General features: G+C 45.9%; 1 protein-coding gene across 4 annotated transcripts in view; it reads right to left on the bottom strand.

Annotated features, from left to right (window-relative positions):
• Positions 1-21,989, bottom strand: part of nrxn1a (neurexin 1a) — a 135,758-nt gene that overhangs the window by 28,740 nt on the left and 85,029 nt on the right. For all 4 annotated transcript variants that reach the window (XM_030773339.1, XM_030773338.1, XM_030773337.1 and 1 more), the window contains 2 exons: positions 21,207-21,326; positions 4,617-4,798 (listed from right to left, as the gene is read on the bottom strand). In XM_030773339.1, coding sequence (XP_030629199.1) covers positions 4,617-4,798; positions 21,207-21,326 — 302 coding nt within the window. The remainder of the gene's footprint in view (positions 1-4,616; positions 4,799-21,206; positions 21,327-21,989) is intronic.

Genomic DNA, 21,989 nt, shown 5'->3' with positions numbered 1-21,989 from the left:
TTTGAACATGGTGGTGGTGCTTTATCTTTTTCATACAGATGGGTGGCACTCTAAAATACCAATTTCTTACGCTTTTACCATGGCCCGATTAAAAGGACAAGTTCAACAATTTTATTTATTTATTTACTTTTTTTTTTTACACGCTATTCTTAGCATCTTTACAAGTGAAAAACAAAGGGAATAATGACGCCAAGAGTTGAAGCAGCAAAACCATGGCCTTAACCATTCATACTAATACCAGCTAGAGACCCCGGGTTTGGTTTCAGAATTTTTACCGTCACTGGAACATATAAAATCCCAGGTGATGGAGATGTTTTAGGCAATAAAATACTATTGTAAAAATAAAAATTGATAAGTGATGACACTCTTGTAGTATGGAAATGTACGACATTCTTATGCAATGCTGCATCCGTGGCTCATTCCTGCCTAAGGTTAGGATTCCAGTCTTGCTATCTCAACCCAAACAGTCTAATCCGAGTGAACAGCTCCAGAACATATCCTGTCTTGAAAACTAACCTCGTTCCTTAGAGATGAAAACTATGAGTAAGGCAGCAGAGTTGAACAGCGATTACCCAGAATCCTCTGTGACGGTATGAGGTCAGAAAACATGGGGACTGTCATTCTGAGGGGCGTCAAATGTCACTCATGTGTGGCCAGGTAGCTCCTGCCCTCTGTGGGTCAACTCAGGCAGAAAACCGGCGGCCACTGGTTCTTCTTAGCCACCGGTACACCTTCTCAACCACCCCCCCACCCTACATGCACACCCACACACAAACACACACACAAATACACACACACGACTCAGACATATCAGCTATGTGTGTTTGTGTGTCTTTCTTCTTGTCTGTGTCATTTAAGGTACATACTTATACATGCTATTGTTCCTAAGTGTTGAAAAGCAGAGAATAATTCCAAGTCAAAAAGCCTTTTGGATGATCTTTGTTTCTGTGCAGTTAGAGGGCTGCTTTACTGGCATGGTGATTGTTTGCAGTTCAGTGCATGTTGGTTTAATTCCATTCTGTCAGCCCTTTGTCTTTTTCCAGTCTCAGCGTGTGTTTCTCACTCTCTTTGCCCAAAGTCTGTCTCTGTTTCTCGGCATTTCTCACAGAGTCTGTTTTTGTTTCTCCCTATTTCTCCCAGATTCTGTCTTTGTTTCTCCCTGTTTCTGGCAGATTCAGCCATGCTGCTCACAGCTCCATGGCACTTGGTGCTGAGCTGGCTTCAACTGTCCCATCATTCCTCAAGAAGACTGACAAGCTCATTATGCACAAACGCGCATACACACACACACACACACATACGCACGAACACACACATACACACACACGCGCGCACGAACACACATACACACACACACACGCATGAACACACACATATGCACGAACACACACATACACACACACACGCACGAACACACATACACACACACACACACACACACGCATGAACACACACACACATACACACACACTATTCACACACACATACACACACACTATTCACACACACACACACACACACACACGAACACACACATACACACACACACGCACGAACACACATACACACACACACGAACACACATACACACACACACACGCATGAACACACACACACATACACACACACTATTCACACACACATACACACACACTATTCACACACACACACACACACACACACGAACACACGCATACACACACACACGCACGAACACACATACACACACACACACGCATGAACACACACACACATACACACACACTATTCACACACACACACACACACAAACAATGCACAGCTTAGATATTGGGTGTAAGAGAGGTCAGCAAGTGGAAACGATTTGGCCATGACCCAGAGGATAATCACTTGGCTGTTGTCTGCAGTGTCTCACCAAGTCTTTCTTTTCTCTCCCCTAATCCTGCTAATGTGCCCTGGCTCGGAGCGCGGTCGGCAGGGCCACTGCAGAGGCTGCCGCGGAGAAACAAACACAGCATCTATCTGTTGGCCGGGGCTAGAAGCAGCTGGCTAACAGAGCTTTAGTAAGATAGACGCATTTGATAGGCCATTAACCTCACTGTCATCTGTCAGCAGATGAGTGTGTTTGTGTGTGTGTGTGTGTGTGTGTGTGAGAGAGAGAGAGAGAGAGAGAGACACTGTGTGTCTTTGTTTTGCAGTCTTCACGTATTCGATCATCATGTCCTTCTCTCGACTCTTACAAAAGCTCTCGTTCCCTCCCTTTCTCCTTCTCCTTTTCATCCACTTTCACTCCCTCTCTCTCTCTATCACTGTTTTTCTCCTGTCAGCTTTCTTTTGTCTTCCCCTCTCTCTCCTTTCTTTCCTCTTTCTCTCTCTCTCTCTCTCTCTCTCTCTCTCCTTCTCTCTGCTTCTCATACAACTCTCCTTAACCCCCCTCCCCCTCTGCTTTCTTGCTCCTTCCCTTTCTCTCTCTCCCTCTCTCTCTCTCTGCCTGTGCTAAGGGGCAAAGGAAAAACGGCAGAAAGATTAGAAGCGAAAGATGACTAATGATAATCCCCGTTGTGATGGTGATATGATAGGATTAAATTAACTCAATCACAAACGTTTAGGGTCGTTCGCACAACTGAATCCAGGGGTGACACTGACTGTCTGAGTAATCAGGACAGACCGAGCGGGCTAGTTACCATGGTCAATGATCCTGGGTTAATTCTCTTTCAGCAAAGGAAAAAAAACAACAAAAAAAAACGCCGGCTGCATGGATAATGATACTCTTTTTTTTTTTTTTATGTTAAATCGAGGCAACCCGCCCATCACAGAAAAAAAAACGGCCGACGATGTGTCAATGCTACCAAGCCTAATCTGTGTTTTGTCCAAACGCAATTAATGCAAATGGAGAAAAAAACAAAAAAAAACAAAACAAACGGTGTTCTCTATTGTTTTGTTTTGTGTTTTTCCCCCCTCAGTTAATTACAGTAAAAAATGTCAGTGATTATTTATTCTGAAGTTAATATTATAATGAACATACTTAATGATGCAGGTAAAGCTATTTTCCCTCCCACATAACTGCGTTGAGTAAATGCCTTTTATGGGATGTTGAGCAGTCAACACTCCTGCACAGGTCAAAACGTCAAACAGGGTGGTGTAGTCCCTCCAGTATGCATTAGAAATGACCTACATATTCCGAAATTAATCGCTTTAAGATATTAAGTCATTCTAATACCTTCAATTCATATCCAAAAGCGTCATGGTCTTGATTAAACATCACACCACTCCAAGAAACCCATAATCTGACATGATCATAACAGTAGGCATTATGTAAACTGTTACATATTTCACTCTTATGTAAGCTGTGTAAGTTGAGTCTATTAACGGGCTATTTTTGTTGGTATCAGATGGTATCTCAATTCCCCGCGTGCGAAAGGGAATGTGCGAACGACTAAACGGGATGAAACGGGGTCAGAGGAAGCCGAGTCCGCGGGCGAAACGATAAACGGATGACCCAGCAGGGGCGTTTAATACGCCGATAAATTTGGTCATTTCTTAATCAACGCCATATTCCGTGCAGTCAGAAGGCTGCTTTGCTGGCGTGGTGATCGTCTGCAGTTTCAGCGCATGTTGGTTTAATCCCATTACTTTAATACGCCGATAAATGCGGTCATTTCTTAATCAACGCCAAACAGAAAAAAAGAAAACGATTCGCGCGCACGCGTACACACGGACGCGGACAAACGCAGGCCGAGAGGCGGACAAAGGTTTCGGGGGGGGGGGCACAAACGCCGGTCGTAACCGCCCCCCCCCCCCCCCCCCCCCCCCCCCCCAGCGGCAGCATGAAAGGCACGGCGACAAGCTCAGCTCAGCTGGAGCTAACATTACTACACCCAGCTCCGTGCCACATTTACTGCGCAGTGCGCTGATGCCACCCCTGAGAGACCGCCTTGATTGTTCGGAGGACGAGTTTGTGATTACAGTCAGAGTGGGCGTTGTTAAAAAAAAAAAGAAAAAAAAAAAAAAGAAAAGAAAATTACAGGAGAAAAAAATAAAAAATAAAATGCTCTCTAAACCGCAGTTCCAATTCCCCCAACTCCTACTCTTCCTCCGACACAAAGCCGGTAAGCAGTCAATACGGCCTTTGTGGAAGAAGTCTTTGACTGGAGCACCCCGTATAAGGACCATTATACACGTACAGCACGCGGATGCATGTTTATTTATGATCCCGGTCGGCCTGATTTCCGGAACATTCTAAAGTGTGTAGGAGGAAACCTGGAATTATTATCATCACCTGTGTGATCATGTGAACCCTTGGACGTGAGAGTGGGAGCATGTGATAAGCTTTTTATTGACAGATTTATTGTGATGCATATTCAGAAAGTGTGCAAATAAAGGTGTATGTGTGCATATGTGCGTGTGTGTGTGTGTGTATGTGTAAAGCTGTGTGTGTGCTTATGGCTGCGTGTGAGTGTGTGTATCTGTATGAATGTATGGTTGGTTATGTGTGTGTGTGTGTGTGTGGGTGGGTGAGATTGTGCGTAAGGCTATGCGTGTGCGTATGTCTGTGTGTGAGTGTGTGTAAGGCTATGCGTGTGTGAGTGCGTGTATCTGTATATGACACTGTGTGGTTAGTTGTGTACAGGACTCACTATCTGGAGCTGTAGGTAGTCTCCTAGACCTGTTGAACTGTCCACTCGTACGAGCACAGCGTCCTTCTGCTGCGTGCTGAACCCCACAGCCAGGCGGTCCGCTCTCGTACTGGGTCTGTCATTGGGTGGCCACGTGTACACAATCAGGCCCCCATCTCGCCCAAATATGTACGTTGTCCCAGCTGCAGAAAAAAACAATAAAAACAAACAAACAAAACATTCTGTTAAATAATGAGAGAAAGACAGTGTGTATGTGTGAAAGAGAAAGACAGTTCTCCTGGACTCTTTAAGAAATGGCTAAACAAGGCAAATTGCTGCGTTGAGATATTTCCTACACATCAGCAGAAAAATAACCACTGCTACTGGTGCTGCAGATGATAGCAGCTCTAATGACTTTCATATTAACAGTACATGTGTATGCAAGAGTGTGTGTGTTTGTGTGTGTGTGTGTGTGTGTGCGCGTGTGCGCGCGCGCGCATGTGTTTGTGTGTGTGTGTCTGGCAGCAGTCTATTCCAACCGATTAAACCCACATTACAAGAGTATCCTGACGAATCTATCAGAGCTCTGGACAGCTCCTGCCGGTTCCTGATTGGCTTAATTACAGCCCTTGTGTGACCCTCACGGCGTTGATGTGGCCAGGCACCTGTGTTTGCTAAATGACAGGGCTGAGGTTGGAACACGCAGGGGGGTCTCGCAGGCCGCGTGGAGCCAGCGCCGACCCGCATCAAATCAGCGAATAAGCACCGGCACTGGGCTAATTACACGGGCCCTCCACATGCTGGCAACCAATTGGACAATCAATTCAACCAAACAACCCCATCTAAGATACTTTTATTTGCATTTATTCTGTAGGAGGTGAACAAAAAACCCCCCACCTACACGCCTCCCCATCTCTCCTCCTAACCACCTATTTTGGCTTGCAAAGATACAAGCTAATGATTAAATGGGTTTAATTATCGGTGACACATCTGGGCAGGTAACTGAGAGTTTAGCTGAGGGAGGGGAGAGAGAAAATGAGATTTTGAAAAACAGAAAGAGAGAGAGAGAGAGAGAGAGAGAGAGAGAGAGAAATGGTGCAGTGCATTGACTTTAATGAAGCTGAACTCATTAATTCGCCGCCTTGGCCGCGTCTTGCTCCGTTCCGTTACTCTCGTAGTGGGTCAGTATGCTTGCTCGGGCCGTGCCAAGCGCTAATGTAACGTTAACGCAACGTTAACGTAACGCACGCGGTGTGGAGGAGCTTGACGACAGGCGGCGCACGTATCAGAGAAGGGGCTGGGAGAGATGCATTTCAATGCCCCCCCCCCGTGCATGACCAGAATGAACACGGAGCCGTGGACACAGACGAGGGGACTGCAGCTGTACATGCTTATGGAAATCCACATCACACCTTCAGCACATCTGAGCGGGAGAGCCTCCAGCTCTTCACGTTCTAAAGTCCTGATAACAATTATGTTTTTTTCCCCTCTTCTCTTTCTTGATCTGTTTCTCTCTCTCCCCCTCTCTCCCCCCCCCCCCTCCCCCTCTCTCTAACTCTCTTTTTTTTTTCCTCATTAGCTGTGAGTCTTTAGCTGTAAGATTCTTCCCACAGTTGCATTGTTTAGACTGCTCAAGTGCGTCGCGAAGAGTCGCTTCTACAACAGCTCAGCTCAGCTCCATCAGCACTCTGCTCATCCCCTGTAGTCAACAACCCCTTCAGGGTCAACGCACGCTGCACACACACAAACACGCGCACACACACACACACACACACACACGCACCGAGTGTAACACAGACTAGTCAATGTTCCCTGGGCACAGCGTTTTAAAAAACTTGACTGAAGCTTGCTCATTAGTGAGAGGTTTGAGCTGTGTTCTTGGTCCGTCTGGCTCGGCAAAACAGATTAAAACAAAATCCTAAAGTAGAAAGTTCCTAATGAAAGTTAAGGAAAAGTAGATAGAGGACAGCCTCCTCTTCTCCTGTCACTAGTCTAGCCACAGTATTCAAACACACGTACCCTAAACTGTTCCCTCTGTCCCTCTCACTCACACTGTGAGGAAACAGACTTTGGCTTCATGTGCTGAGTTTTTTTTTTTTAATTTTTATTTATTTCCGACAACAAACAGTACAGAAACCAAATCTGTGTCGTAAACCAGTCTAAAGTTCAGGACACTGTAGATCAGAGCAGGGCAATCACCAAAACCAGAACTGTTTGAACCCAAGAAATCTGAACCAGGTCACACGCTAGAGTATCAACACGGCCAATCAGGACACGCCAACCCGGTTCCTAGAGGAAACCACAACACCTCACCCAAGAGGGCTTGACAAAGAGTTCCATTTATTCCCAACAGGATAATTAGGAATAGGTGTCTCTCATAATGAGGAGAGACAGAACACGGGCAGTATGGGAGGTGCTGGGTGGAGGCTGGTGTTACAAACCCTTCATCCCTGAGTAAATAACTGTCAGGACTCAATGTCTCGTGCCAGTAGCGGGGTGTGGCCCCATCTTGCTGTTGTAGATCTGACAGTTTGTGAGGGTATGGATACCATACATTTAAGAGTACTGTGCAACAAAGTAAGACATCAGAGAGAACGTCAAGTCCCTGGTTACTCTGTTGTACACACTGTTCTCCACCATGCTGGAGAGACCTGTGTTGAAGTTAATGCCAAATGTCTGCAACCGTGACATACTGTGCTCGGAATTGCGCCATTTCCGGAAAATACCAGGCCGTTCCTTTCCTCGGCCAACCTGCCGAGCTCTCTCGTTCTCTCTCTACCTCCCTCCTCTTTTTCTTTCTCTGTCTCTCTCTCTCTCCATCCTCTTTTCTTCTCTCTTTATACCTCTCTCTCTCTCTCTGTTTTGTTCTCTTCATTTTCTCCATCTCCCTCTCTGTGGTTAAGAAGCTGACTGCCCTCCTTCTAACGGGGTTAAACCTCTTTTCTGAGGTCTATTTTCTGCCGCTGTTAAATGAAGCAGGCGCGCTGTGCGAGCCAGACCATTAGCCTCTTAAATGCGTTCCATCAGTTCGCCTGGGTGGCTAGCCCGGGCGGACCACTTTTTAAAAGACGACCCCCCTGCCAGTTTCCACTCTGCTGCTTCACCGGGCTCAATCAGCGCACACAACAGAGAAAGAGAGAGAGAGAGAGAGGGAGAAAGAGAGACAGAGAGAACGAGAGAGAGATTCTTTAGCGCTCCTCTTTGTCTGCCGTGGGGACGGCGTTCGAGAGTGGCTCCTCCTCTAATGAGACCGATATTACCTGGGCCTCTAGAATCCCATCATAACTGTAATCTCCTTTTGCGCGATGGAGAAATTAAATTAAATTACTTATCGTCTTTCTTCTCCTGTCGAAAACTCGATGACTCACACCCCACCCCCCACCCCCTCCCCCACCCACCCATTCTCTTTCTCTCTCTTTCTCTTTACATCCGTTCTCTAAGGTGGATGCTAGGAGTCTACGCACCGTTTGGTGCAAAGCTCTGAAGTACACAGGTTCTCACAGATCAGAAGGAGCCTACCGGTAGTCTCTGTTTAAATCAGCCATAAAGGGACTGACGCTGTACAGATGTGACCTACAGCTTCTCATGCGTCTGTGTATTTTCTATTTCCACACAGGCTGCATGATTCAGGGGTAGCTGTATGTTTGCAGAAAGTTCTCTTCCAAGAAATAAAGACAATATTCTTTTACTACCAGTTTTATTACTGTTTGGGGCCCACAGACGATATAAAACGCCAACTTTATTTGCTATACAGGAGTGTCCTTATTCCATCTATACCATAAAACGTTCTTTTAAAGTTCTTCTAGGGTGAACATTACGCTTAGTCCGTTGTACCACTGTCTGGTTCGTCGGCTGTGTCTAAATGTGACTTGTAAGGATAGAGGGAGGTTTGTGAAAGAGCCAGGGGTCAGTTGATAAAACCCAATGCGGCGTGTTAGCTTGTTTTCCTCCCTCCTGTTCCGTAAAATGAGAAACACTGGTCAACTCAACGGGCTTAGAGACTACAGCGCCTTCCTGTGAGAAAACACATCCTCCACGCCGCACCAAAGCTATCGCCAGGGCACAAACAGGTGACACGAAAACAAGTCACAGTGAGAGAGCGGCAAATCAGGTTAACAAGATAAAGGAATATCCCCCACGCCCATAACAATCATAAATGTCAAGTCTTTGTCAGTTATTGAGAAGTTCTTTTTTTTTTCCTTTGGGTCTCTCACTTGATGATGACCTACATACAACCACTTTTGCCTGAAACAAAGAGCAGAGGCTTTTGTTTCACTAATCAGGTTGGAGTGGCTTTGAGAGCAAATCGGTCAATTTACTTGGCTAACTGATTCGGTGCGCGTTTGTTTGTGCGTGTGTTTGTGTGTGCGTGTGTGTGTGTTTGAGAGAGTCGCACGCGCGCGTGTGTGTGTGTGTGTGTGTTCGAGAAAAAGGAGCGTATAAAAATTGTCTTTTTGTACATGTTGTTGTTTACGCGCAGCAATTATATTGTTTATGTGAAATGTGAGTCGTTGACATTGTATCTGTTTATTAAACATTCGTCGAGCGATGCGGCGAAACCACAAAACCGAGGCTTCTGCAATAATAAACAGGCAATTAAAAAGTGAATTACGGCAGCCCCAATTACGGAGACTGACACAGGAGAGCTTCAAACCGAGCGGGTAATTACAGCCGGCCGCTCGTGCGGAACGCTGAGGCTGTGAAGGTGTGTGTGGGAGGCAATAAACTGGCCGGTTATCAGCGGCAGAGATGCCAAACAGAACACTCGTAAATCTGACCACGCGCCTCTCCCATTCCCCAAAGCTTTTGGCGCGTATTGACTACGGGCGCAGTTTTACAATGAGACGTCTTTTTTTTTTTTTTTTTTTCTTTTTTACGACCGCTGACAACGCGGCACAATGACTTTTGTCCTCTCAGATCCTGCATCTATAACGGAGTGATGGAATGTATGCAGAGCGGCTTCATCATAGGCTTGGTGTGTGTGTGTGTGTGTGTGTGTGTGTGTGTGTGTGAGAGAGAGAAAGAGTGTGTGCGTGTATTCGCGGTAGGAGGTGAGATGCGATGGAACTTCAGCGTGTGTGGGAGTTGTGAAGAACAGATTTGGGGCTGACACTTTTTTTTTTTTTTTTTTTTTTTTTGGTAAAGCTAAAGAAATCACACAGCATGTCCTGTCTCAGGGCTCTATCCTGAATGACTCCATTACCGTGTCTCCCTTTCTAAATGCAATACCGCTCCATCCTTTATACTGTGTAAGCATTAATCATCCTGTTCTAATCTCAGGTTCGGTGGCTGGTCCAGAAAGCTTGACATTTAACCCACAGCACAACAGACTGAGAAGATCACATTTGGAAATGAGTTGGATCTATTTTCAGGAACCCTCAGAGGCCTGCGTGTGGAAGCCTTCCAGTCCCCTCAGACCGAAAAAATACGCCTGGTAGTTCTCCTGTTTCAATCGATGTGAACTCGCACCACGCTACATAGGCAAGTTCGCCTCTCGGCTCCCGTTTATTACCTTATGTACAGACGCGGTCGATAGCCAATGTTTACCCGCCGGCTAAAACACGTTAGACGAAGAACATGAACAGAAAAGAAACATAAACATTTCATTTGACTCAGCTTTTGCCTTTAAAGCAGGAGTGTTAATATGTGGTCCAAAAAAAAAACAAAAGAAAAAACTTAAGGTTCGCTCTCTCTCTCTCTCTCTCTGACCTTTCTAGGGCCAATTAGAGCAGCGTTGGGTGCCAGAGCGTTCTCCTGGCTGGTGTGAAACGCCGTGACACTGGCGGATGGTATTATGCTTTGCTTTGTGTTTTTTTCTAACGAGCCTTCAACGCCTCAGTTCCTCTGAGGCCTAGTACGGGCCGAGGCTCAGAGTAAGGGAGGAACGATCCAAACTGTGTGTGTGTGTGTGTGTGTTTGTGTGTGTAATAAGACAGAGACTTCTATGAGGAGAGAAAGATGGATATAAACAGAAAGAGAGAAGCAGAGAACTTAAATGCTTGAGTGTGATTATCTCCAAATGCATTTGAGTGGCTTACGGTAAAGTACCACATGTGACTGCATTAGAGTCTCGCAAGCATCTGTCTTCACTGTGGATGTGTGAGTGTGTTGTGTGTGTGTGTGTGTGTGTGTGCGCGTCTATCTCTTCTCCTCTCTTTCTCTGTGGATTTCGGAGCAGCTGAGTCTCCTGTCTGTGACAGAATGAGAAATCTCCCAGGGGCTTGGTCCTGGCTGAGTTTAGATTACAAACCACAGCTTCAGAGCAGATATTGATCGTTCTCTATTTCTCTCTCTCTCCTTCTCTATTTCTCTCTCTTTCTTTCTCCAGGGAGAGAATACAGTATTTAAAGAGTCAGTCACCACAATGTCTTCACTGAGGCTCCCACAAACACACACACACCAAATAATGCTGTCAATCATATACAGGCTGTCAACAACAACTGTAACAAAACATCCATCTCCTACTGCTGAAAAACAGCTCTCTACCTTTCACATTTGACTATTCCTTCCCTATTTCTAACATTCACTGCCTGACATTCTCTCTCTCTCTCTCTCTCCTATGTTGGGCATGGCCTGTCAAATGACCACAGTTAATTCACCGTAACTACAGAGAGAGAGGGGAGAGAGAGAGAGAGAGAGAGAGAGAGATAGAGAAGAAAAAAGAAGAGAGAAGAGAGAAGATTCAGGCCCAGTGGGGCGACCGATAAACCGATAAACTGGAGAATATGAAGACTCTACTGTCCATTAACAGTAAGTTAGATAAACTGGAGAATATGAAGACTCTACTGTCCATTAACAGTAAGTTAGACATGGCGCTACCACATCTCTCTGTCTATCTCTCTCTGTGTCTGTCTGTCTGTCCTAGAGGGAGATTTTAGTAAAAAGACTATGAAAATATATGTGAGAGGAGGAAAATACTGGTAGACTTGCAAACAGCACGGAGGAGGAGAGGAGGAGAGGAGGAGGAAAGGAGAAGAGGAGAGGAGGAGAGGAGAAAAGAGCTGAGGGTGACTGCTGATCATTTGTCTGGCATTCTGCTCTCGCATTCACTTTACATCTAATCATTTCACAGAGATGAGGCACAGCCACTGGTACGGAACAAGGGCCACACACACACACACACAAACACACACACACACACACACACACACACACACACACAAACGGTCATCCCGAGGGAGTCTAAGAGACTGTTAATGGATTTTAAGTTCTGAGACATGACATTTAAGAACTTTTACTGTAAACGTGCATAGCTCATTAAAAAGTGTTAAGCTTAATGCTCTTTTAATTTTTTGAAAACGTTCTCTGAAAGCTGGAGAACTGCATATTTTCAGTTGTTCAGGAGAGGGGGGTGTAAGTTAGAATAGAGTGCACTTTGAGTTGACTCAGAAAACAGTGGGCTGGAAATGAAGCATGTTTTGGTGTTAGTATTTGAATCGTTAGAAGGCCATGGAGCTGGTTAAAATGATATAGATTTAATGTATATTAGGTATTACAGGGTAGTGTATATGGCATTGTTGTTTGAAGATGACAGATTAGAATAGAGTATACTTTGAGTTGCTGGAAGGCTACAGATTAGATTTGTGCATATTTTAAATTGTTGGAAGGCTATAGATTAGAGGAGTGTTAATTCTGAGTTGTATGAAAGTGGCAGATTAGAGGAGTATATATTCTGAGTCGTTGGAAAGCAACAGATTAGAAAATGTATAATCTGAGTTGCTGGAAAGTGACAGATTAGAAAAGTGTATAATTTGATTCACTGGGAAGTGACAGATTAGAAGTGCGTATATTCTGAGTAGCTGGAAAGTGACAGATTAGAAGAATGCATATTCTCAGTCGTCAGAAAGCGATAGATTAGAAGAGTGTATATTCGGAGTCGTCAGAAAGCGATAGATTAGAAGAGTGTATATTCGGAGTCGTTAGAAAGCGATAGATTAGAAGAGCGTATATTCTGAGTCGTCGGAAAGCGACAGATTAGAAGAATGTATAATCTGAGTCGTCAGAAAGCGATAGATTAGAAAAGTGTATATTCTGAGTTGTTGGAAGGCTATAGATTAGAAGTGTGCATATCCTGAGTCGTTGGAAAGCGACAGAACAGAGGAGTGTATATTTTGCAGTGTCAGGGGCGGGCTGGGGGTTGCAGTGATGTGTATTTTGGGTTTAGGCGGGGGTGGCGGGAAACACAGTCATGTCCCCTGATGCGTCGCCTGCGGTAAAGCACGTGAGCACCGGAGCCCTGTGATCTCCCAGCACGCCCCAACAATTACAGACACCAGCTGTGTCAAAGAGTTCTCTCAAGACACCATGGAGAGAGAGAGAGAGAGAGAGAGAGAGAGAAGGGGTGGGGGAATCAGAGAGTGGGATGGAAAGAATGGGGGAGAGGAGAGGAGAAGAGAAGTTGAGAGAAAGCAGAAGATAAAAACTGACTGAGAGAGAGAGTGAGAGAGAGAGAGGAAAGTCAGCTCCTCTCAAAAAGCATGATAAATGACTCTTCTTTTCACACGTTTCTGCCTGCTGCCTCCATTCAATTGTAACCCCCCCCACCCACCCCCCTCCACCCCCTTTTCTCTCTTTCTTTATTTCTTTTTTTTTTCTTCTTTTTCTATCACAGAACAATCTGCGAGGCTAACACTGTGAGGCAGTCAGGTCCTGTTATATAAGCTGAGAGAGCCACTCTCTGACAGGATCCCTCTCCTATGCACAAAGCATGGCAAACTGCTCCCTGCTAGCGTTACACGGCTGGCCTCGTTCGCTCGCTCGCTCGACCGACCGACCAGGAGGGGGGGGGAATAAAACACAAGGTAAACTTAAGGAAATGATTTAAGAGCTGTTTATCTGTGAGGGCCAGTCTAACAGCAGGAGGAGGGAGGTAGCTGGGTAGGGGGGAGGGGGGGGGGGGGGGGGGTGTAATGAGTTTTGAGAAGGAGGCAATAACGGACCGGACAGAATCACTCACTGGCCCTGAGGTCTGATAGCCCCTTAAAAGCCTGTCCTCTTTTCCTCACCAACACGCTGCATTCAATTTAGTCACTTCACTGCATTATATACACGCTTAAAAGCATACACACACACACACATACACACACACAGACACACACGCACGCACACACACACTCAAACAGACCCCGCACTCATACAAATACACACACATGCACACACACACTCAAACAGACCCCAGACTCATACAAATACACACACACTCAAACGGACCCCACACTCATATAAATACACACACACACACACGCACTCAAACAGACCCCGCACTTATACATATACACACACACGCACACAAACAGACCCCAGACTCATACAAATACACATACACACACTCAAACAGACCCTACACTCACACAAATACACACACACACACGCACACACGCACACACACACACACTCAAACGGACCCCACACTCATATAAATACACACACACACGCGCACACACACACACACACACACTCAAACAGACCCTACACTCATACAAATACACACATACAAATACACACACACACACCCAAAGACAAACAGTGTGAAGGTTGACAAAAGTGAAGAGAGTAATTGGAGTGTAATTGCATTAGTTCAGAGGTGACTGGTGTCATTGCTGAAGGATAAAAGCCTAATGACTAGGCAGGGCAAGGCCAGGGCACAGGTGATTATGCAAACACGCTCTCCTTAACGACTTACAGAAATCACACGGGGGCTGTTAAACCTACCAAGTGCAACCAGTCTGCATTCATCTAGTGTTACGCCTCCTAGATGATCAGAGAACAGGAGAACCAACTGCTTTCTCAACTGCACCTTCGCCTCCACTGATATGATCAACAGCTCTCTCTCTCTCTCTCTCTCTCTCTCTCCTGCACGATCATTCTGCACAGACAACAGAACGAAAACAACTCTCTCTCTCTCTCTCTCTCCACCGCACATTCCCAAGCAATCTGCATAATGTTCCCAAACACCTCGAAACATCTCATTTACATATCCACCGTATAATCACGCAAGTACTCCGCTTCTCGCTCTCTTTCTCTCTCTAATCTGTTTGTGTGAGCGCGTGTGTACGCGGAGACGGAAATTTAAACCGACTCTTTGGCAAGAAAGAAAATTGTCGTTGTTAGCAACAAAATATTTTACAAAAAGCGTGACTGTTTAGTTCCACCTCTTGCTTTCATTCCTCTTTGTTCTCTCACTCTCTCTATCTTTTTTTTTCTCTCTCTCTCTCTCTCTCTCACACACACACACAAAGTGCCCTGTTGCAGAATAAGCTGTAGTAGATGACAGGTAATGGGATAGGACAGCAGAGAGGAGGTGAATATGGATGTGGGGGTAAAGCAGGAGCTGTCTACGCACCGTGTCCTCCCCTGAGGGGAGCGTAGGATCTGTGAATAGCGACAGGCACGGAGTGGTGAGGCGTGTGCTGAACATGTGGATCCTCTGAGCCCAAGGCCAATGGGGCCAGCCACAGAAGCAGGTGGAGGCTTAGCTGGAGGAGAGTGGGGGCCAGGCAGCGTAGGACCTGTCTGGGCCACACACAAACCGTTCTCCTGGGCATGGTTCCAGAGCTCAGAGGAGGAGCAGCGGCAGCGGAGAGAGAAGATGAAAAGGGGGGAGGGGGGGGGTCCTCAAGGCACCTGGCGACCCATGTCGGCTCCCACCTCTGACCCTGAACGCATTCGCACACTCACACTCACACACACACAGCCTTCTTTCTCTCTGTCTCTCTCTCACTCACTCTCTCTCACATACACACACACAGCCCTCTCTCTCTCTCTCTCTCTCTCTCTCACACACACATGCACTCACAGGTATAAACTATATCCACTCGAATGTAAAAAGTCTGCGGCGTGATTTTTTTTTTTGAAGGTAGGAGAGCAAAAAAGATTAATTATCACCCCAAAATTCATTGCACAGCACCATCAATAGGGAAGATCCCGGTTGGATTTCCTACTCTTCTCCATGCTGAGTTGTTAAGAGAAAAACAGAATCAAAGATCCTTCAGCAAAAAAAACGTTTTAAAACAGAAGGAAAAAAAAAAGGATCCAATCCAGTATTCCACAGTGGCAGAGCTGGACACAATAAAGATAAGCCCTGGAAAAGAACAAAAAAAAAAAAAGGTGGAACAGGAAAACAAAGCGAATTTCCCAGAAGTCCCAGAATTCTCCTGTGCGGTCTAAAGCCCATCCAGCAGGATCCCACAGAGACGAGTCCTCATCCCTCGTTTTCCCCGGGAGGAGAGCAGAAGAGAGAGACTAGCCAAAGCGGCAGCGTGCGCGAGGAGAAATCGCGACTGCAGCGTTTAACTCCATTCAGTGACTGGTCCCCCCCTCCTCCTTTCCTCAAACGACACACACACACACACACACACACTTTCACACGCACACACACATGAGCGCGCGCGCTCACACGCACCCTACGTACGCACACGCGGGCTGCTGCCGCCGCCGCTGCCGCTACGGAACTGAACTGCTGCTGAGAGCAAGTGTGAGAAAACACTCTCGCGACCGGATGTGCACGAGGACTAGCAGAGCGAAGTGAAAAGAAAAGATGATTTTCTGGTCCGTAGGGGTGTCCTGGAACTGTAGTCCGTGTCTCTGTGTGTGTGTGTGTGTGAGAGAGAGAGAGAGAGAGAGTGTGAGAGAGTGAGAGAGAGAGAAAGAGTGTGTGTCAGTAAGTTTAAAGTAAGTTGGAGGAACCAGAGTATTGGTAAGAGCTCGTGCGTAAAATCCCTCTTCTCTCTCTCTGTCTCTTTCTTTCTTTCTTTCTTTGTATGTTTTTTTTCCCTTCTTCTCTCGAGAACTGGATCAGTCCTCTCCAGTGCTAGAAGTGTGCACTGCTGAACAGACCCAGAGAATGAGTACGGTGCAGAAAGAAAAGAGAGAACGCTGAAGCTTGGACCCCCTCCCCCCCCCACAACCACCCCTTCACCCTCCTCTTGCCTTTCCTTCCCTCTGTCCCTCCCCCTTTATGGGGGGGGCAGGGGTGTGCTGTTGTGGAACAGGGTCTCTCCTGTCGCCACCCCCTGGTTGCTCTCACTCTCTCTCTCTCTCACTCTCTCTCTCTCTCTCACTCTCTCTCTCTCGGGCAGGTGCGGCTCAGCTCAAACACGTGCCACCAATCACGCTCGGCTAATTACGGCCCTCCCACTGGCTCCGCAAAACAGGAATCTGTCTTCTATCTGTGTGATTTAACAGCCTCTTTCAGCAATCCCAACCAGAATATGAGGTAAGACCCCTTGCTAGGAGGCTGAGCGTTAGGGTTCAGGCTTCAGCACCATGGACAGCGACAGCCTGGCGCCAGATCCAGTGGAAAAAGCCGCCTTGCCGTAGGCGCAGCAGGACAGGTATTGACACACCAATGAAAGCCATGAGAGAGCAGGACAGATGCCGAATGGTGCGGAACGGCGGTCTGTTTAAGCACGAAAAGCCGAAGGCGGTCGAGTAAAAACCTCTTAGCTAAGCATGACGCTCCGAAGCCGAATGAGTCAGCTGGGAAGAGTTTTGAACATAGGGAGAACGAAGAAACCGTGATTAAAGCGTCATCGTTTTCTCCTCACAAGACAACGATTTTGATAGCGTTCATGTTAATAAATTCAGGGTCTGAAGTGGGTGCGATATACACATTTTTTGGACACAACAGAGTCACAGAGAGAGAGAGAGAGGAGGAAAAGGAGAGACAGGAGAGAGAGAGGGAGAGAGAGAGAGAGAGAGAGAGAGAGAGAGAGAGAGAGAGAGAGTGTTTTTCTTTCCAGTCACCTCAGTGAGTGCCGGAGCTGTAGCCTGCAGGGTGTGCGTCACCATACCAACAACCATTACCGCGTGAAGTCACACAGGCACGCTGAATGACATCCATGTCATCTCCTCCCGCCATGAGGCCCTGTTCCACTCACAGCTAACGACTGTTTACACTGCATAATTAAAGCTGACGAAGCTGAAGCAATCTGATCTGCATTGCCACGGGCTCTCAAAGAAAGACTCCAACTCTGAGACCGGGGAACAGTAGTTTATTTCTTTTTCTGTTTTTTTCTTTCTCTGGAAGACTACTCCTGTCGACAGCGGGGACGGCGACACGGTGTCGTACATAATAATGCGTAACAGGGCAGTCTGAGCTGCTAAATAAACAATGAGAGTGACAATTTGCTGCATTCATAAGGACCTAATTACTCCCTGTGAAATTACTTTGTTGTTCTGAAACTTTAGATGGTGGGGATTTTTTTTTTTCTTAACTCTGTCTCCACCTGGTGGTGATAACCAGTCATTTCAACTTTCCAATGCAGCACTTCTGAGGACGGTCTTTGTTTTAGTGTTTTTTGCCAGTCACATATTTGAATTAACTCATTGTTTTGCTGACCCAATGAAAAACAGATTTGAAAAGCAAGCGGAGCATAAGTGAATAGGCTTCTGACAGACAAAGGTTTGTTTCAAGCAATACTGAACACCAGGAAAGAGGGTGTGTGTGTGTTTGTGTGAGTGTTCAAGAGTGTTTTTTATTGGTTTTGGTTGAAATAAATAGAAGCCAGATGGTTCTTGTATGCTTTTTTATAATTATTTTACTGTTATTATGTACTGACATTGGCTCGCTAACGACTGCAGCTTTCCAGCTCTCTTTAAACAAAAGACAACACAAAAAACAAACAACTACAAAAAAAAAAAAAAAAACAGCTTCTCTTTGTTTCCTCTTGCACTAACGTTTGTTCTCCTTCTCTCTCCCCTTCACACTCCTCATTTTTACATTTCTCCTCTCCTACTCCCCGCCCCTCTCTTCTCTCCATCTGTCCAGTGATAAGCTACAGTGAGACCCCCACCCCCCACCCCCATCCATACCCCTCCACTGACTAAGGGAATATTGACTTTTTTTTTTTCTTTATTAAAAACGAGATCGCTGATAGCAGAGAGCTAATTAAAAATGATGCATTGCTTTGGAGTACCGATGTTCTGTTAGAGAGGAGGCAAATGAGACCATGCCTCTGCTGTGAACGGCACGACGCAACAGATTTCATTTCACATTTCTCACACAGAGAGAGATGGGTTATCTTTCCAAATTTCTCCTTGTCTCCACGAACAATTTTTTTATTATTATTATTATTGTTATTATTATTACGATTATGGCATAATGTATAAGCTCCTTATCTGTACGCGTGTCTCTTTAATTGTATTTCTGCATAGCAAATCAGTTTGCAGTCAGCTCAGCAGTCTCATCCTCGTCTTCTCTCTCTCATTAATTACTCCGTTCAGAAAAGCGCTCTCTGATAACCCCGACGAAATCAAAGTGTTTCTCCCCTCTCTCAACATGCGTCAGAGGGCTGCAAAACCGGTCGAGCTCTGATCAGAACGATTAGGGTGGATTCCCAGAGTTTTCAAATCCGGGAAAACTCTCGCGCCGACGGCCGGAGCTTTTGAGAGGGTGCCACGGTGGAGAGAATATAAAAAAGACACCCCCCCCCCCCCCCCCCGGATAAAAAGACCCCTTTACCCCTTTGCGTTTGGGGCACGATATCTTGTTATAACACACTACTCACTCACACTCTCGCTCACACATACACACACACACACACGCCATGATTTGGTTGGCTGCGTGTATAGTCCTGTAGTTTTTTTTTTTTCTTTCCCTCTGTACTGCATTGTGCATGAGCAGAAGAATGATATATACAGGGCACTGAAAGCATCACCTCTGTTTGACTGGCAGCTGTTTCTTCTGCCTTTATAGCCTCCGCTCTGTGTCACCGAGGCCGAACAAAGCGCTTGGTTATCTGCCCCACTACATGGAGAGCTTCTCAGTGCACTCCACAGAGGTGAATTATTTTCTCAGCATCTGTGTGTGTGTGTGCGTGTGTGTGTATGTGTGCGTGTTTGTGTATGTGTGTGTAAGTGTATTTGTACGTAAGGGGATGCACACCAGGGATGAAGCAGTTTTTCTTTGTACAATAAAAGGTAGACTGAAGGTAGATTGAATCTGAAAGCATCTAAAATCTAAAAATGCCCTTTTCCCTATATATACATATATGTGTGTGTGTGTGTGCGCGTGCGTGCGTGTGTGTGTGTGTGTGTGTGTGTGCGCGCGCGCGTGTGTGTGAGTGTGTGCGTGCGTGCGTGTGTGTGTGAGTGTGTGTGTTTGTCTGCACAGTTGCTGATGCTGGTGTTTGTTGCATGTGCTTTAAGCTGCAGGGAAAAAGCAGGGTATAAAGAAACCCCTGGAAAATCTCACCTTAAGATTTAAGAAAATGACTTTGCTGTTTCTTTCATGTCCTCTGAAAACTGATTTTTGTGATATACTGTATATAAACTCTCATATGTATAGGTGTGGAGGTGTGAGTACGTGGGTGTTTTTTTCCAAGACAGACGCGTAATATGAAGCACAGGGAGGTCAAAAACAACACAAGGCGTGACACCAGAGGATACCAACAGGTAACTCCAAAACACCTGTGTCCCTGTACACTGCTAATGAACTCAGACACCTGTGTCCCCATAAACAATTTACCAACTCAGATACTAGCTTCCCCGTAAACCATCTACCAACCAAAACACCAGTGTTTCCATAAACCATCTACCAACTCAAATACCAGTGTCCCCATAAACCGTTTAACAACAAGTACACCAGTGTTCCCGTAAACCATTTACAAATCGAACCATCACATTCCTAAGTGTAGGAAAGAAGTGAGAAAGGCTTCACTGTGTGTGTGTGTGTGTGATTATGTGTGAATTCTGTGAGCAGTGAGGAGGGGTGCTTTCTCAGAACAAAGGCTGCCTCTTATCAGGTTGGCAAAGCGAGAGAGGAAGGATTAACTCTCCCATGCCTCAGTCGGCAGCGAGAGGCCCTGCCTGCCTGAAACACATCCCCTCCTCGACGCCTTTCAAGGACTTCTCCTCTCTCCTTCAGCTCCTCTGGCGCTCAGCACTTTCCAGATCTACACACACACAGACACACACACACACACACACGTGCCCTGACAGAGTTTCATATAAATCTGCATGCAAGATTCAGAGCCCCTATTTTCTGCAGACAGCACAATATAACAACATGTCCCCATAAGCACACACACACGCGCACACACAGACACACACACACACACAGACGCTGGTGCGTATACACGCATTCCCACCTTTAAAAATGACTAATATGACTCAAGGCAGTGAGAAATCGTCTCATTATAAAGTCGTTCTCCTCTGCGGCATGCTCAGACGTCAGCTCCATAAACTTTGCACCATGCTTGGTCTATGGCTTTCCTATAACACCCCTCACTGCTCCTTCTGTGGCCTGCAGAGGCAAAGTGACCCAGCCTGCACTGGAACGAAACGTTCATACGGAACTGATGGAAATAGGAAAAAGCAAAGGACGACAATCCAGTTGTGAGAGGGGGTGTATACATATGTCACAACTAATGAAAAATGATCAAGAGGTTATAACCTCTGAACCTCTGCGTATTTGAGAAAGCGCGACATGTGCTTTTGTTTGAGAGGACAGAGCTGTGGGCAGGTTTTTAACGCGTATAGTACTTTGGTAGGTTTGTATATGGTTTTTTGCAGATGTTTGCGTTATGTTTCTCTGATCAGTATATGATTGGTTTGTGACTGCCGGGATCAGAATGAAGGGGCAGGTCTTAAAAAAAAAAAGCGCGGACTCACGGTCATTGCAGAGTGGACCTCCGAAAGATGTCATGCTGCAATCGCAGCTAAATCCCTCCCACTGCTGTAAACACACGCCCTGATTGGAGCAGGAGTCTTCCTGACAGGTAGTGCTGGGACCTGAAAAGAAGGATTAGAAAAGGAAAAGTGAGAGAATGAGTCAAAAGAAGAAGAGAAGATTGGCTCAGATGTCTCAATATGACATCAATACACTCAGGATAGAAAAAAAAGAGAAAGAATAAATATATAGAAAAAGAATGAATTCAGAAGAACACTAGATGACTGCAATGTCGTTATGCTAAGAAGGAGAGCCTATTTACTGTCACACCCACAGAGTGAAAACCATCAGTTTCTTCATGTTCTCCCAGCGAGGCTTAACTACCGGTGTAACTGCTCTCAGACAATAGCTAAAGGCTGATGTATTTTCAGGTTAGAAGCATTGTTAAGAAGCTGTCGGTTCTATCTTTTATTTTCCCGGTTCTCTTCGAAACTACGTGCTGAACGTGAGAAGAAAAACGGACTTAATAAACTATCACAGACGTTGAGAGACTTGTACGAGTAAACGGAAAGGGTGCACGTGTCCACGCTAACAGCAGCGCGCCGCGTTACGAACAGCAGTAGCCGCTGTCGTCAATGTTAATTAAAAAAAAAAAACAAAAACGTTCATATCATCAAAGTCTTTGTGGTAATGTTCGTTGCTATTGTAATGGAAGCTCCCAGGTAGCGGCGGCTGCAGATCAAGTTGCAGCTGCCATAATAATAGCAACAGTGGGGTTTTTTTTT

The sequence above is a fragment of the Chanos chanos genome, chromosome 5 (assembly GCF_902362185.1).
Source record: "Chanos chanos chromosome 5, fChaCha1.1, whole genome shotgun sequence".
In the NCBI taxonomy this organism is placed as follows: Eukaryota; Metazoa; Chordata; class Actinopteri; order Gonorynchiformes; family Chanidae; genus Chanos; species Chanos chanos.
This window is presented reverse-complemented; position numbering and strand designations above follow the sequence as displayed.